We start from the raw sequence: 14,587 nt of genomic DNA, 5'->3' as shown, positions 1-14,587 counted from the left end.
CAGGTTACAGACTCCGCTAACCCAGAAATAGTACCTCAGGTTAAGAACTTTGCCTCAGGATGAGAACAGAAATCGTGCAGTGGCGGTACGGTGGCAGCGGAAGGCCCCATTAGCTAAAGTGGTGCTTCAGGTTAAGAACAGTTTCAGGTTAAGAACGGACCTCCAGAACAAATTAAGTTCTTAACCCGAGGTAACACTGTATTTGTCTTTTGTAAGCAAGCATTATGAGGTGCTCATATGCACAATGAACTGCTTTTTAAAATATATTTTAAAAAGAGGAGGGAATGGTAATTTTCTTATCTCAATCTAGAGCTTGGTGTCCAGATCGAGTCTGCAAACAGTTTTTGTTTGTGTCTTGAAAGTTCAGGGCTAGTTGACACTGTATTTCAATGCATTTTTGTAACAAACAAATGAAAGGTGCAGTACTAGTGGAAAGTTCTGCTGCACAAGTCCCATTGAAGTGAATGAGTCCCATTGAAGTGAATGAGTACTCAAGAGCAGTACTGTGCTCCCATTTATGTGCGTGCGAACTTCACAGTGAATTGAGCCTACGAAGCTTGCATTACGCCACTGAAGGTTAAAAATAAGAAGTCTTTATGCTGTACATGAAGTCCTTCTGGAAGCATGAGATAGCTTTTGTTGAAATTCTACCCTTTCATTAGAAAACTGGATTCCAACCTGGAGAGCTACATTAAGTTCAGCGGAGATGATCAAAGGCTTCAGACTGTCATGTCTGCAGCAAATTCCATGATGAAACCATGCAAAGCGAGTTTGATTATGGGTTGAACAGCATATTTTGCATATTTTGTGAAAGCGTCTTGATTCAAAGAGGTCAGAATTAGCATGGGGATTGCATCAGCTCCGCAGTATGAAGCACTCCATGATTACAATGCCATGCTTGCTTAGTCTAGACTTCAGATTGAATTTAGCACATAATATATACAAAAGTATTGGGCTTGCTGTGCATAGAGGGCTTAAACTGGTTTTTCCATTTCCCATATTCATAACTCATAAGCTTGCAACTTGTGCTGCTTAGATTGTGTGTTTGATTTTAAACTATTTATGTCCTGCTTCTTTTTATGCGTTAACATGATGCATTTGAGGTCTATTGCACCATTATTCTGTTTGTTGTGGTTATTTTAACCATCATAGTTATATCAACCACATAATACTATACTATACTATACTATACTATACTATACTATACTATACTATACATTGATACAATATTGAAGAACAGTGTATACCAGAATCTCTCTCTCTCTCTCTCTCTCTCTCTCTCTCTCTCTCTCTCTCTCTCTCATAAATACAATCTACGAAAGGTTAAAAAAGAACAAAGCAATAGATATATATTAAAATACAAATGGTTAAGAGGGCTAATACATTTAAAAGCATCCAGTTTTTTTGTGCTAAATGATTGCAATTTACCATATTAGCCTCAACAACGTTTCTCCTCAGCTTTTGGGTTGCCACTACAAATCTCGTAACTCTGTCAGGAATTTGTCAGAATCAAAAAACCAATATGTAATTTTTGCTTGAACATCACCATCAGGTACCTTACTTAACAATTTTAGAATAACCTTTGACCTAGATTTATTTATCTAGGGATTGGACAGTGCTATGTTCAGCACTATTCCACATTCAGAGTAGACAGTTAAGATAAGATAGGAAATATGATTAGATCAGGAGCTATGGCCAATTGAAAATCTCTCAGTCTGTTGTTGAGGCAACAATAAACACCTGTTTGCCCTTGCAAGATTCTATTCCTCATTGTATTCTGCTGCCCATTTTGCACAGGATGCTAAGCCAAGCCATGACTAAGAATAAACGAGCAAGAATTTGGTTGCTCAGAGCAAAAGGTTTCACTCATAGAATCATAGAATCATAGAGTTGGAAGAGACCACAAGGGCCATCGAGTCCAACCCCCTGCCAAGCAGGAAACACCATCAGAGCACTCCTGACATATGGTTGTCAAGCCTCTGCTTAAAGACCTCCAACGAAGGAGACTCCACCACACTCCTTGGCAGCAAATTCCACTGTCGAACAGCTGTTACTGTCAGGAAGTTCTTCCTAATGTTTAGGTGGAATCTTCTTTCCTGCAGTTTGGATCCATTGCTCCGTGTCCGCTTCTCTGGAGCAGCAGAAAACAACCTTTCTCCCTCCTCTATGTGACATCCTTTTATATATTTGAACATGGCTATCATATCACCCCTTAACCTCCTTTTCTCCAGGCTAAACATACCCAGCTCCCTTAGCCGTTCCTCATAAGGCATCGTTTCCAGGCCTTTGACCATTTTGGTTGCCCTCCTCTAGACACGTTCCAGTTTGTCAGTGTCCTTCTTGAACAGTGGCGCCCAGAACTGGACACAGTACTCCAGGTGAGGTCTGACCAGAGCAGAATACAGTGGCACTATTACTTCCCTTGATCTAGATGCTATACTCCTATTGATGCAGCCCAGAATTGCATTGGCTTTTTTAGCTGCCGCGTCACACTGTTGGCTCATATCAAGTTTGTGGTCAACCAAGACTCCTAGATCCTTTTCACATGTAGTACTCTCAAGCCATGTGTCACCCATCTTGTATTTGTGCCTCTCATTTTTTTTGCCCAAGTGCAATACTTTACATTTTTTCCTGTTAAAATTCATCTTGTTTGTTTTGGCCCAGTTCTCCAATCTGTCAAGGTCGTTTTGAAGTGTGATCCTGTCCTCTGGGGTGTTAGCCACCCCTCCCAGTTTGGTGTCATCTGCAAATTTGATCAGGATGCCCTTGAGTCCATCATCCAAGTCGTTGATAAAGATGTTGAATAAGACCGGGCCCAAGACAGAACCCTGTGGCACCCCACTAGTCACTCTTCTCCAGGATGAAGAGGAACCATTGATGAGCACCCTTTGGGTTCGGTCAGTCAGCCAGTTACAAATCCACTGAGTGGTAGCATAGTCAAGACCGCATTTTACCAGCTTCTTTACAAGAATATCATGGGGCACCTTGTCAAATGCCTTGCTGAAATCAAGGTAGACTACATCCACTGCATTCCCTTCATCTACCAGGCTTGTAATTCTGTCAAAAAACAAGATCAGATTAGTCTGACATGACTTATTTTTCAGAAATCCATGCTGACTATTGGTGATCACAGCATTCCTTTCTAGGTGCTCACAGACTGTTTGCTTAATGATCTGCTCCAGAATCTTCCCTGGTATTGATGTCAGACTGACTGGGCGGTAATTATTTGGGTCCTCTCTTTTCCCCTTTTTGAAAATAGGGACAACATTTGCCCTCCTCCAGTCTGCCGGGACTTCGCCTGTTCTCCAGGAATTCTCAAAGATGACTGCCCACTCGGCCCCTCCCTCCCACTGCTCTACCCATAAACAAACCAAAAGCAGTCAGCCAAGAGCAAACCTTGTCTACTGCTCATTGTCAGTAGTTTGGAGATCAAGTTTGGACTTAATCCTAAGGCAAAGCATGGCTTAGTTGCAGGTCACATGACAACAGCAAGACGAGGGAAGGAATATCCATAACCTGAAACTGGAAGAATTAAAAACTGGCATAATGAAATCATGCATCAAAGTCTTGAAACTTTGCAGCCACTTCATAACCTAAGGCAGGGCCTCCTTTAAAAAAAAAACAAAAAAAAAACCCTTGCCTCTGGCTGCTAGAAGAACTTCATAGCAACTTTATCACTGCCTCCTCAACTCCACCCCAACATGCAATCGCGGTTTGAAAGATCATTGTGTGCCGTACCAAAAATGAAAAATGCACTTGTTGCTGTATACTGTATATCTTTCTGCCAAATGAGCCCTTATTTCTGTCCAGGGCAGTACAACACCTGCAGCCTGCATACTGGAAACAGAGACTCAGTGCCGGGAATGTGGCGTAGTTTTGTGCATTCGTAGATCACAGAACCAATTTTCCGGTACCCTTTTCTGTGACATCTTTCAATACCATTGTTCTTGGGTGTTGACTGACAACATGCTTTCTTAGTTTCTTGTCTTCCTTCTTGACTACTTTCTTTATCTGTCAGTGGTAATCCTTCTCCCCGCGGTCTGCCACTTTCCATCTGAAGCTCCTCAAGGATCTCCTCAAGTCATTTTCTCTCTTTATCTCATTCCTCTTAGTGCTATTATTTGTTTTGTCTGCAATCATTTCCATACTATCCACTTGCAGCTGCACACACCTACTGATTTGTGTTCATCTTCTCTTTTTTAAGATTTCTGCTTTTCTTTTCTTTTCTTTTGTTATTTCTAACCAGATGTCTTCCCATGAACTTAAGCCAGGGTTTGGGGAACTGGTAGCTCTCCAGAGGCATTGCTGAACTGCAACTCCCATCAGTCCTGACCATTGATTGTGCTTGTGGGGGCTGCTGGGAGTTGAAGTCCAACACCTGGAGGACTACAGGTTTCCCATCCCTGCCTTAGATACTGTATTTCCAGTAGTTTTGTTTTGGGTCTAGGGATGGAAGGATCTGTCAGTTTTGGTTCTCTCAATTTCTCATTTTTCCAGTTTCCAATTTGGTTCTCCACATTTCTCAGCAACCTGTGTGTATGTGTGTATGAAAAATCCTCATGAACATTAGCACCTTAGTGCGACATTTACCTAATAAACACATTTATCTATGCGGTTTTGACTAATGTACACATTTACGTTCCTTTTTATGCATACTTTCTTCTAATATATGTATTTTTGGAAACACAGTTTGGTTGGAGAACAGCATTGCAAAATTCGCATAAGTGCAAATTTTGAAGGATTGCTGTGTTTCACTTCTCATGTCTGCAACAAATTCCATGATGAAACCATGCAAAGCGAGTTTGATTATAGGTTGAACAGCATATTTTGTAAGAGCATTTTGATTCAAAGAGGTCAGAATTAGCATCAGCTTCGCAGTTTGAAGCACTCAGAAAGTGTAGATTGGATAAATCCAGTTTTATATGCTAAATGAATCAAATTTCTCTCCCAACCCTACTTGGGACTCCCCCTCCACCCCAAGAAAATCCTCTTTTTAAAATTAAAAAAAATAATCTAATTTTCATTGTCAGTCTTTTGTTTCATTTCAGTGGTGGCTTGTTATCATTTTATAGATAATTAAATAATAATTTAAAAATGCAGATAGGAAAAGGAAACTGAAGAGCTAAAACAGAGCTGTTTCTGTGTTTTCCTTCCTCTGCGTTTGTGCTGTCTTCCTCCCTCTGGATTATGTGTTCTTATTATTCCTAATCCCCAGCCGTTCTTCTTTTAATCAGTCCACTCTCTCCTACTAAGATCCAACACTAGCGCTGCTTCAGCCACACACAAATCATACACCCACACTTGCACTCCTCCTGTGTACAACTCTTCCCAGCCCTCTGGCTTTCTGCCAGCTAAAGGGGCATTTCCAAAGAGACAGAGTCTGCTTTGCCCAATAGCTCTGGCGCACAATGGAAATGGCGTTTGCAACACCGACCATGAGGTCAATGGGCATCATTGTGTTTTCTGGTATAATTTGCCTCAGGGTGGGTGGGCCATTGGGGGAAGTGGAGGCGACTATAAACAGCAGGCGCCTAAAAGCATGGAGAAGATGTCAGAGGCAGGCAGAGTTTGTGTGGAAAGCTACCCCAAACAGATGCAAAGGAAGAATATTGCCATTAATAAATGAGAACAGAAGGAGTTGAGTTTCACAGCGAGGCAGAAACAAACTTTTGAGTTTCACAAAAGGGGGCAAGGATATGGGCAAGATGTGGTTGTGTGCAGAATGCATTCATTTAAAAAATGAATTTCCACCCACCACTCAGAAAGGTTGAGGGGGTCAGAGCAAAGGCACTTCCCAGCTTGAGAGTCGGGGGGGGGGCAGCAAAGCTTGAAGGTGCCCGACTAGGAAAGCATTAATGCTGTGGAAAAGGAAGGCATTGCCTCTTGAACCTCCAGCCCAGGACTACAAGCTACCGAACTTACAATAGCTTAGCATCCACCGCCTGAGGTAGATGGCTCACTCAGTCTAATGAAAGGGCTGGTCCAGCAATTGAGCTGGCTCTTAAAGCATTCCATTATATTTGATTACTATTTTGTTGTTGTGTTGTTGCTTCGGTTTTGGTCCTTATGCCTTGCCCAGCTATCTCAAGAAGGTCTGACAAGAATGCAGAGTATTTAAAACGGTCCAGGTTGTTTGAATGAGCTTTTATTGGGGTTGTAGTCACCTAAATCATACTCAGAGTGACATTAATGGACCAAAATCAATGTTTTCTGTGCCAACTTTTAATCAGCTGCTGAAAACTTTTCTTTTTAAATTCTGCCAGGCCTGTGCAGGCAATTAAGAGTGCATCTTCCACAATGGTTTGTTGATTCTTAAAACGACGATGACAACAACAAACTTGCTTGCTTTTAAATTGTTTTTATTTTTTAGAATGCTTTTATTGTATAGTTTTTATCCTTTTAAAGTTGTAAATTGCTTTGATATGCTTTAATGGTATAGGAATATTAGTCATGTCTATTAATTTCAGTCTACTCTGAGCAGGACTGACATTAGAAGAAAAACACTTTAGGTTCAAATAAGTAGAACAACTGTAAACCCGTTTGAATAGGTCAAAACCAAATGCAGAGCACTTTATCTGTGGTTAGTTCCTTGTTTTTACTTCACTTTTCCATGTTCCTTATGTGTCATTTTTATCCTTTGTATTAGGATGTGGCTTTAAACCACAGGTAAGTGTAGTGCGGGTAAATAAATATACCATACCTCAAACTGAGTACAAAGCAGGCACGACTTTATTTTCATTTTCTGGGAAACATTAACTATTTATTTATTACATCTATACCTCCTTTCAGTCTCAGGAGTTCAATGTGGTGTACATGCTCCCCCCCTTTTAACTCAAACCAACCCTGTGAGGTAGGTTAGACAGAGAGGTAGTGACTGGCGTAAGGTCACCCAATGAGTTTCATGACTGAGGGGGAGGGTTGAATCCTGGTATTCCCAGTCCTCGTTCAACCAGTACACCACCTTCAAGCCTATCCTCCTCCTCCTCCTTTTCCTCCTCCTCCTCCTCCTCCTCCTTCTTCTTTATTAAATTTGTATACCACCCTTCACCCAAAGATAACAGGACGGTTCACAACACTAATCAGGTCATATTGCATTGATCTTGTACCAGTGACTCAATGCCATTGCAGGTTACATTGGAACAGGCAGCAAACCTTTATGGAATACCGTCTCTTGAATTGTCTTACGCCTTCCCCACCTTTTACTCTTTTAAGCTTTTTAAACAAGATTGTTTATGTTGATTTAAGTGTGTGTGTGTGTGTGTGTGTGTGTGTGTGTGTGTGTGTGTGATTCTCATTGTAAAATGGCAGGCACCTAAATTAATATTAGAACCGTAGAATTGCTGGAAGGGACCCCAAGGACCATCTGGTTCAACCTCCTTCAAGGCAGGAATTGCAAATGAAGAATCCCTGGCAGATGTCCATCCAACCTCTGTTTTAAAACCTCCAGTGAAGGAGAACCCACCACCTTCCGAGGGAGTCGGTAGAATAAGGCTGTGACTGTTCCAATTCACCTTAGAAGAGGGGACAGTTCAGATACCTGGAAGATCAGGGTTCCAAATCATACTGAGAACTCAACAAGTGGAGAGGCTCCCTGTTCCAGACATTCGTCAGCCCTCTAATTTATGGAGGGCAACAGGATTAGCAGAACTAATAGCTGTACCTTTGCTATTTTAAGGTTGCTTTTTCTATTAATTTTATGCTGGATTGTGTTTATGCTTTTGGCGAATGCTTTGTGCTGGTTCTGCATTTTGTGATGTTCTTTTATTGATCGTATTGTCCTTGTACAATTATCCTCAATTTCCTGCTCATAACAATGGCCTCCATTTCCCTTTTTTTACTTTCAGCTCTGATTCTTACACTGGTATCCACGGCTGTGATTGGCCTGGGTGCACCAGAGATCACATGCCTTTTAATCAAGCGAAACAATATAATGTCAGAATCATTGGAATCTTCACCTTCTCATGAGGTAAAAAGGATATGAACCTGTGTGGTTAGTGAAGACCACCATCAATGACCTTGCTCCCTTCCCACCAACTTCAGAAGGGAGATAGATTGCAGTTTGTGGGATTCTTTCCCCAAAGAGGCTCAGGTGGTACCTGCTTCACTAGTTTTTTTGGTGCCAGCTGAACTTTAAATGTGTTTTAAATGTATGCTGTGTTAGCAACGTACAAGATTCTTCTAATTTAGGATTGAGGAATCTGGCCCTTCAGATTTGATTATTTTATTTCATATAATAAAACTTCATCATGGTTTACAAAAATAAAATAAAACCATTGCAATTACCAAAGGCACATCAAAGCAGGTCTTTTAAATATTCAAAGCTATGTAAGACCAGCAGTAACCTAAAAACAGAATAAAACACATGTTAATGTCTACATATCTGGATATATGTTGCTAGACTCCCAACTCCCATCAGCCCCAGTCAACATGGCCTAATGGTCCAGGATATTGGGAGCTGCCGTCCAGCAGTATCTGGAGGGCCACAGGTTCCCCATCCCAGTTTTAAATGAAAATGCCAGGACAGAACCTGCAACCTGCATGCAAAGTGTGTACTCTGTCATTGGCTCTTACCCACTTAGGTGGGTAGCTCTTAATATCTAATGATATCAGAAAAGAATGTTCACCTGTGTTTGTTCTTTACACTTAGGCAGGTGAAACTCAGGGAGGCATTTTGTGCAGGAGCTAGGAATGAAATGTCAAATCAATCAAGCAATCAATCAATCAATCAATCAATCAATCAGCAAGCCAAGAGATCCTTAGCATCTATGAGCCCATCAGTATCTGAAGAACCAGCTCTATGGAATCAGCTTCTTAATGAACTTTAAGGCCTAGCAATTGGCTCTTTTCCTAATGTATGTTTCTAATAGGGCTTTCCCTGAAGAGTGACTCTTCTATATTTGAAATATTATACAGTGGTACCTCGGGTTACATACGCTTCAGGTTACATACGCTTCAGGTTACACACTCCGCTAACCCAGAAATAGTGCTTCAGGTTAAGAACTTTGCTTCAGGATAAGAACAGAAATTGGGCTCCGGCGGTGCGGCGGCAGCAGGAGGCCCCATTAGCTAAAGTGGTGCTTCAGGTTAAGAACAGTTTCAGGTTAAGTACGGACCTCCGGAACAAATTAAGTACTTAACCCAAGGTACCACTGTAGTTAAATGCTTTTAAGATCAGTTTCTAGACTGCTATGTATACATTATATACAGTGTGTGTGTGTGTGTGTGTGTGATGGTGTACATTGCTTCGGAAACATTTGTTTGAAAGTGGTGAATAAATCCTTAAATAAAATAAATAAAGCAGAGATCTTAAAAAAGACCAGTGTGGTAAAATACGTCTTTCCATCTCATGCAATACAGACCCAAGAAGACCACAAGTGTTCCCTGTATTATCAAAGCAGCAAGAATATCTATGAAGCAGCAACAGATTTCGAAGTCGGTGTGCTTGAAAATGTTGAAATTAAAGCAATAGTAAATATTTCAGAGAACATCACCTGTCTTTGGTTTTTTAAAGAGAACCAGAATAACTGTAATTCCTCTCTGGATTTGGAGAACAGGTAAGCAAAGAGATACATTGGGTGACGATTGTGATAGAATTTCCTATTATTTGCTCTGGTTCAGAAAAGTGCTGAGCATCTCGGGGAAGATTATATGAGCAGCCAGAACTTTACTTGTCGTTTTTGCCTTAACTGTTCTCACTACTGAAGAGGCAATTCGCAGTGACTTGCCTCTTCAGCAGAAGGAATAGCTGGGTCAAAAGCCACAAGTGCACAGGGTGCACAGTTTTCTCATATACTTATATGTCCCTACTTTGACACACAGATTTAATCTTTAAACCTACCAATTAAATTCACCTCAGTTAAATACAAAGAGCTAAGCTTTACTCGGGGCATGCCCATTGAACTGAAGGGATGTAGCTTAGCCACATTCAAACATTTCAATTCTGAGTAAAATTTATTTGAATGCCACCCACTCACTTTAGATTCCACTGAAAGAGGTTCACTTCTGTCATTCTGGACAGAGGTTCTTTCTTAGGGAAGGGCGGTTTAGCACTCTTCACTTATTTGCTAGAAGTCAGAAATAACAGGTTGGGTGGGCACCTGCAACCATACATTCAGAGCAAAGCTGCCACATCAGCCTGTCCAGTTTACAATATTCAACAATAGTTACTGAATGTAGACATACGGTCTCGCTTGCGATGAGACAACAGCCATCACATATTTGAGTTGCAGGATCCCGGTGCAATAAGTACTTTGATAAACCTCCGAAGAAGCCTTGAACCTGAGACCTTCTGCATGCAAAGCAGACTTTCTACCATTGAGCTATGACCCTTTTCCAATTTGGCTAAGGCCTTTCTCCACAGAATGATTAGTATGATGGTTTAGTCTGGTCCCGGGACGCGGGTGGCGCTGTGGGTTAAACCACAGAGCCTAGGACATGCCGATCAGAAGGTCGGCGGTTTGAATCCCTGCAACGGGGTGAGCTCCCGTTGCTTGGTCCCTGCTCCTGCCAACCTAGCAGTTCGAAAGCACATCAAAGTGCAAGTAGATAAATAGGTACCGCTCCAGTGGGAAGGTAAACGGTGTTTCCGTGTACTGCTCTGGTTCGCCAGAAGCAGCTTTGTCATGCTGGCCACATGACCCGGAAAAACTGCGGACAAACGCCGGCTCCCTCGGCCTATAGAGTGAGATGAGCGCACAGCCCCAGAGTCGGTCATGACTGGACCTAATGGTCAGGGGTACCTTTACCTTATAGTCTGGTCCCAACCACAGGTTTTGCTTGCTTGCCTGCTTGCTTGGTGTTGCTTTTGTTGTCAATTTGTTCTGCTTCCTTTTACTTTCACATGAAGTTGTTTTTTTGTTTTTTTAATGGATGCTTTCCCCCTATTGTATAGGCATGTTGTTTCAAAGAAGTTTCCAAAAATTAGAGAAACCCAGGCTGGAAACCACACGCTGTCCATTAAAACCAAAACTGATAATTACAGGGTGACATTTACAATTCATATAAAAAGTAAGTATGACATGGAGACAAAGGAATGGCTTGATCACAACTTGATGAAGGATGATAGGGCAGGAACGGGTCCATGTATGATGCATGCCTAACTTTGAAACAGCAAAACATGTTGGATTCTTCCCCCTGCAGGGATTTTCCCATTCCTTATTTGAATATTTTCCCCTCCCTCTTTCAGTTCTGGTATTGTGTGCTATTTTTCCCACATCACTCATTTCATTTCAAGCAAGGGTACATCATCCCTCTCAGGAAAAAGCTCTGAGCTGCTCAGGGTCAATTACATTTTTCAATGGTGGCTGGGTTTTTATTTATTCCCCCTTAAGTATCAATCTGATGTTTCATTGTTGTGACTCTTCTAAGCTTCCTGCTTTGAGTCAGATGGGAAGTTTAAGAGTATTGATCAAGATTTGCTCTTCATATTAAAAAAATATATATGAAGGGAAGACAATTCCCTGTTTTGCTGAAGGTGGGGTTGAAGTGGGATTAAAACTAGGTGTAAGGAATAGTCAAGGCAATAAACAACTATTTTACTTCCCTAAACTTCTGTTTAGGGAAGTTTTTAATGTCTGACGCTGTATTGTTTTTGATATTTTGTTGGAAGCCACCTAAAGTGGCTGGGGAGACCCAGTCAGATGGGCGGGGTATAAATAATAATTAATAATAATAATAATAATAATAATAATAATAATAATAATTAATAATTCTATTATTATTATCTCTCTCTCTTACGTGAAAGTTTTCTTCAGAATTTCCAACAGCTTTTAAAGGGAAAATGGTTCAAAAATATAGGGGACTGTGAAGCTACTACAATCCTCTCTATAATTACTTTTATAAAGAGATGTTTGTCTCTTTGTTGGGGAAAGGGAGTAGAAAATGCGAGAGAGGGCTCACATATACAACATGAATTCAAAACACTCTTATACCACTTTAATAGCCATGGCTTTCCCCCAAGAATTCTGGGAATGGTAGTTTGTTAAGGGTTGCTGGGAATCATAGGAGCCAACTCTTGGGGGCCATGTGTGCTTGGGAACCCACAACAATAAAATTGTGTGGGCTGGGCACCCACAAAGTCAATGAGAAAAGCCAGCAGGCGACAGCAGCACTGCCTCTGAGAGAAAAGCAGTTGAGCTCTACCTTCTGCAGCCAGCAAGTGAGGCACCCTTTTCGGTGTGGGGCTCAGATGCGGAGGCACAGCCTCTCTGCCTCTGAGTCTGAGCCCCTACCTGCAGGAAAGGGTGCTTTGCTGGCTGTGGAGAGGAGGAGGAAGAAGAGGAGGATCTGACTAGAGAGAGACAAAATAGAACCCTTTACATGAACAAAATGTCTAGCCCTTTTGTGAAAACAGCTAAATAACTTCAGCATCTCAGTATACAGCCAGTGCAGAAATGTTATTCATGTGAATTTGATTGATAGAGCTTTGTAAATATCGACGAACAATGCACTTTCTCTCTCTCTCCCCCCCCCTTGTGAAATGTGTTTGTTTGTTCTGCTTTGGATGAATCATAAGGCATCAAGACCAAATTTTCCATGATGGTTCTTAAGATCACCTTCTAAGTTTGTATATAACTAGGTGCCATTTTGAAACAAGATGGTGGGCTGAACCATTCCAAACTGCATTGATTTCAACCATTGATATAAAAACTGCACTGGGTTTTTTTTGGGGAGGGGACTTCTTAGAGTTCCTGACCAACACTGGGTACAAGGCTGCTAGTGCTCTGATAAATGAACAATTGATTGATTGATAGATTGATTGACTATAAATAATAAAAGTAAAATACTTCCATGAATAAATAAATGATAAGGAATTCTTGCATTATTTTCAATAGAAAGTCCAAGAAAGCCACATTTTATACTAAATAGGCAGCGAGAAGTTAGCTGCCAATCAGAAGGATATCCTAAACCAAATTTTGAATGGTTTTCTTGCAAGACCCCTGATGAAAGGTAGGTCACCTGTTTTGCTACCAACCTGTCATGGTTTCTTTTCTTTTCCTTTCAACTCTACATTCAGAATGGACATCTTCCAACTGAGATAAGACTGCACACGCACCACAAACATGCACGATTGATAGATTGTATAAAAGGGAAAATACAGTAATCTGATTCTCCTTTTGTTCTGTAGAATTTCATGTCCAGCCACTGAAGTTGCAAGCTTCTTGCCCCCTTTCCTCCCCCCCCCAAAAACCCCATTCTGAAATCAAATATGTATATGTAGTGAGAGGAACCAATGTTTTAGCAAGTGCCTCGCTACTTCTAAAATATGAGCAGCATACAGATCGAAGAAAAATACAGAATCCTGTTTTGAACCACCCTTCTCTTAGAATCTCATTCTGCACCAAAATGCCAAAGATCTGCTCCAGATTTCGCAGGAGGCTTTTGCAGTTTGGGCCAGCAGGAGCCCGTATGTGGAGTCCCCTTGAGTCATTCTTGAGTCGTAACGACAGCAGTGTTATTGGCTTTGAACACGTGGCCTTTTGTCATTCTGTTTTATAGCTGCAGAAGTTCTAAGGCTGCCCAAAGTGAAGACATAGATGGAATACAACAGGCCCAGCTGAAATTACGAGACAACGAATTGCTCTTTCGACAACATGTGTGGTGTTGTGCAGTTAACGAGTTTGGAAAAGCCTGTACCGAACTCTATACAATAGGTAAAGATACAAATGTATTTATGGGTTTGGACTCTTTAGCCCCTTTATTCATGCTAACAGTACCACTTCTTTAATAAGACCCAGTGTGGTCTTCCATACGCTTGCATAGCAGAGGGAATGTTTCATTAGACAGGTTTGTGGAGGGTTTGCCATCAATAATTCCTTATGAACAGAAGGGATCGGAAACCTGCTGTTGAACTCTGACTCCCCTCAACCTCATCCAGTGTGGTCAGGAATGAAGAATGGTGGGATGTTGCAGACCAGCAACATCTAGAAGGCTACAGGTTTGCCATCCCTGCTGCACAGGGTTTCTCTTTTTGTCAGTGGAAGAAAAATGCCTGCAGAAATATAATCAAGTACAAGTTTGGGCAGTCTAAGGATCATTGTGGTTTAATTGTGATCCTTTCTTGTTAAATCGATTTGATCTCTCACCTCCCGTAAGATTCTCAGTTCTTGGTTTTGCGAAGCATAGCCAACGCACCACCCAAATCAGCTTTTATACTTCCATTCCAGTCACAGATTTTGATGGGCATAAAATGTGACGCTGCCAATTGATAGGGTGAAATTGCAGCCTTACTGGTGCAAAGTGTTGCCTGGCATTGTTTCTCTTCAATTGGGGAAGGGCAAGAAGGTCCCTGGCATGGGGAAGGTCCCTAGTTCAGTCCCTGGCATCCAGCCCGGATTTCTATGTGAACTGTGAAAATAATGTCATGTTTTTTGTTGAATGGTTTGTGTTTACGTTCTGTGCCAATAAAACATGTGCAAGATCTCTTTTATTTAAAGTGTTCAAGCAAAAGAATTTACAGTGGTACCTCGAGTTACAGATGCTTCAGTTTACAGATGCTTCAGGTTACAGACTCCGCAAACCCAGAAATAGTACCTCGGGTTAAGAACTTTGCTTCAGGATGAGAACAGAAATCGTGTGGCGGTGGTGC

The 14,587-nt window shown here is 41.4% G+C and overlaps 1 protein-coding gene across 1 annotated transcript in view; it reads left to right on the top strand.

Moving 5' to 3' along the window:
• FLT3 (fms related receptor tyrosine kinase 3) overlaps window positions 1-14,587 on the top strand; it is a 53,438-nt gene that overhangs the window by 10,576 nt on the left and 28,275 nt on the right. Inside the window, exons 2-6 of the mRNA XM_053385951.1 lie at window positions 7,845-7,966; window positions 9,358-9,554; window positions 10,892-11,007; window positions 12,834-12,948; window positions 13,498-13,652. Of these exons, the coding sequence (XP_053241926.1) occupies window positions 7,845-7,966; window positions 9,358-9,554; window positions 10,892-11,007; window positions 12,834-12,948; window positions 13,498-13,652 (705 nt within the window). The remainder of the gene's footprint in view (window positions 1-7,844; window positions 7,967-9,357; window positions 9,555-10,891; window positions 11,008-12,833; window positions 12,949-13,497; window positions 13,653-14,587) is intronic.

Source organism: Podarcis raffonei, chromosome 4 (assembly GCF_027172205.1).
Source record: "Podarcis raffonei isolate rPodRaf1 chromosome 4, rPodRaf1.pri, whole genome shotgun sequence".
NCBI lineage: Eukaryota > Metazoa > Chordata > Lepidosauria > Squamata > Lacertidae > Podarcis > Podarcis raffonei.
The sequence above is the reverse complement of the archived record's forward strand: the minus strand, read 5'-3'. Positions and strand labels throughout refer to the sequence as shown.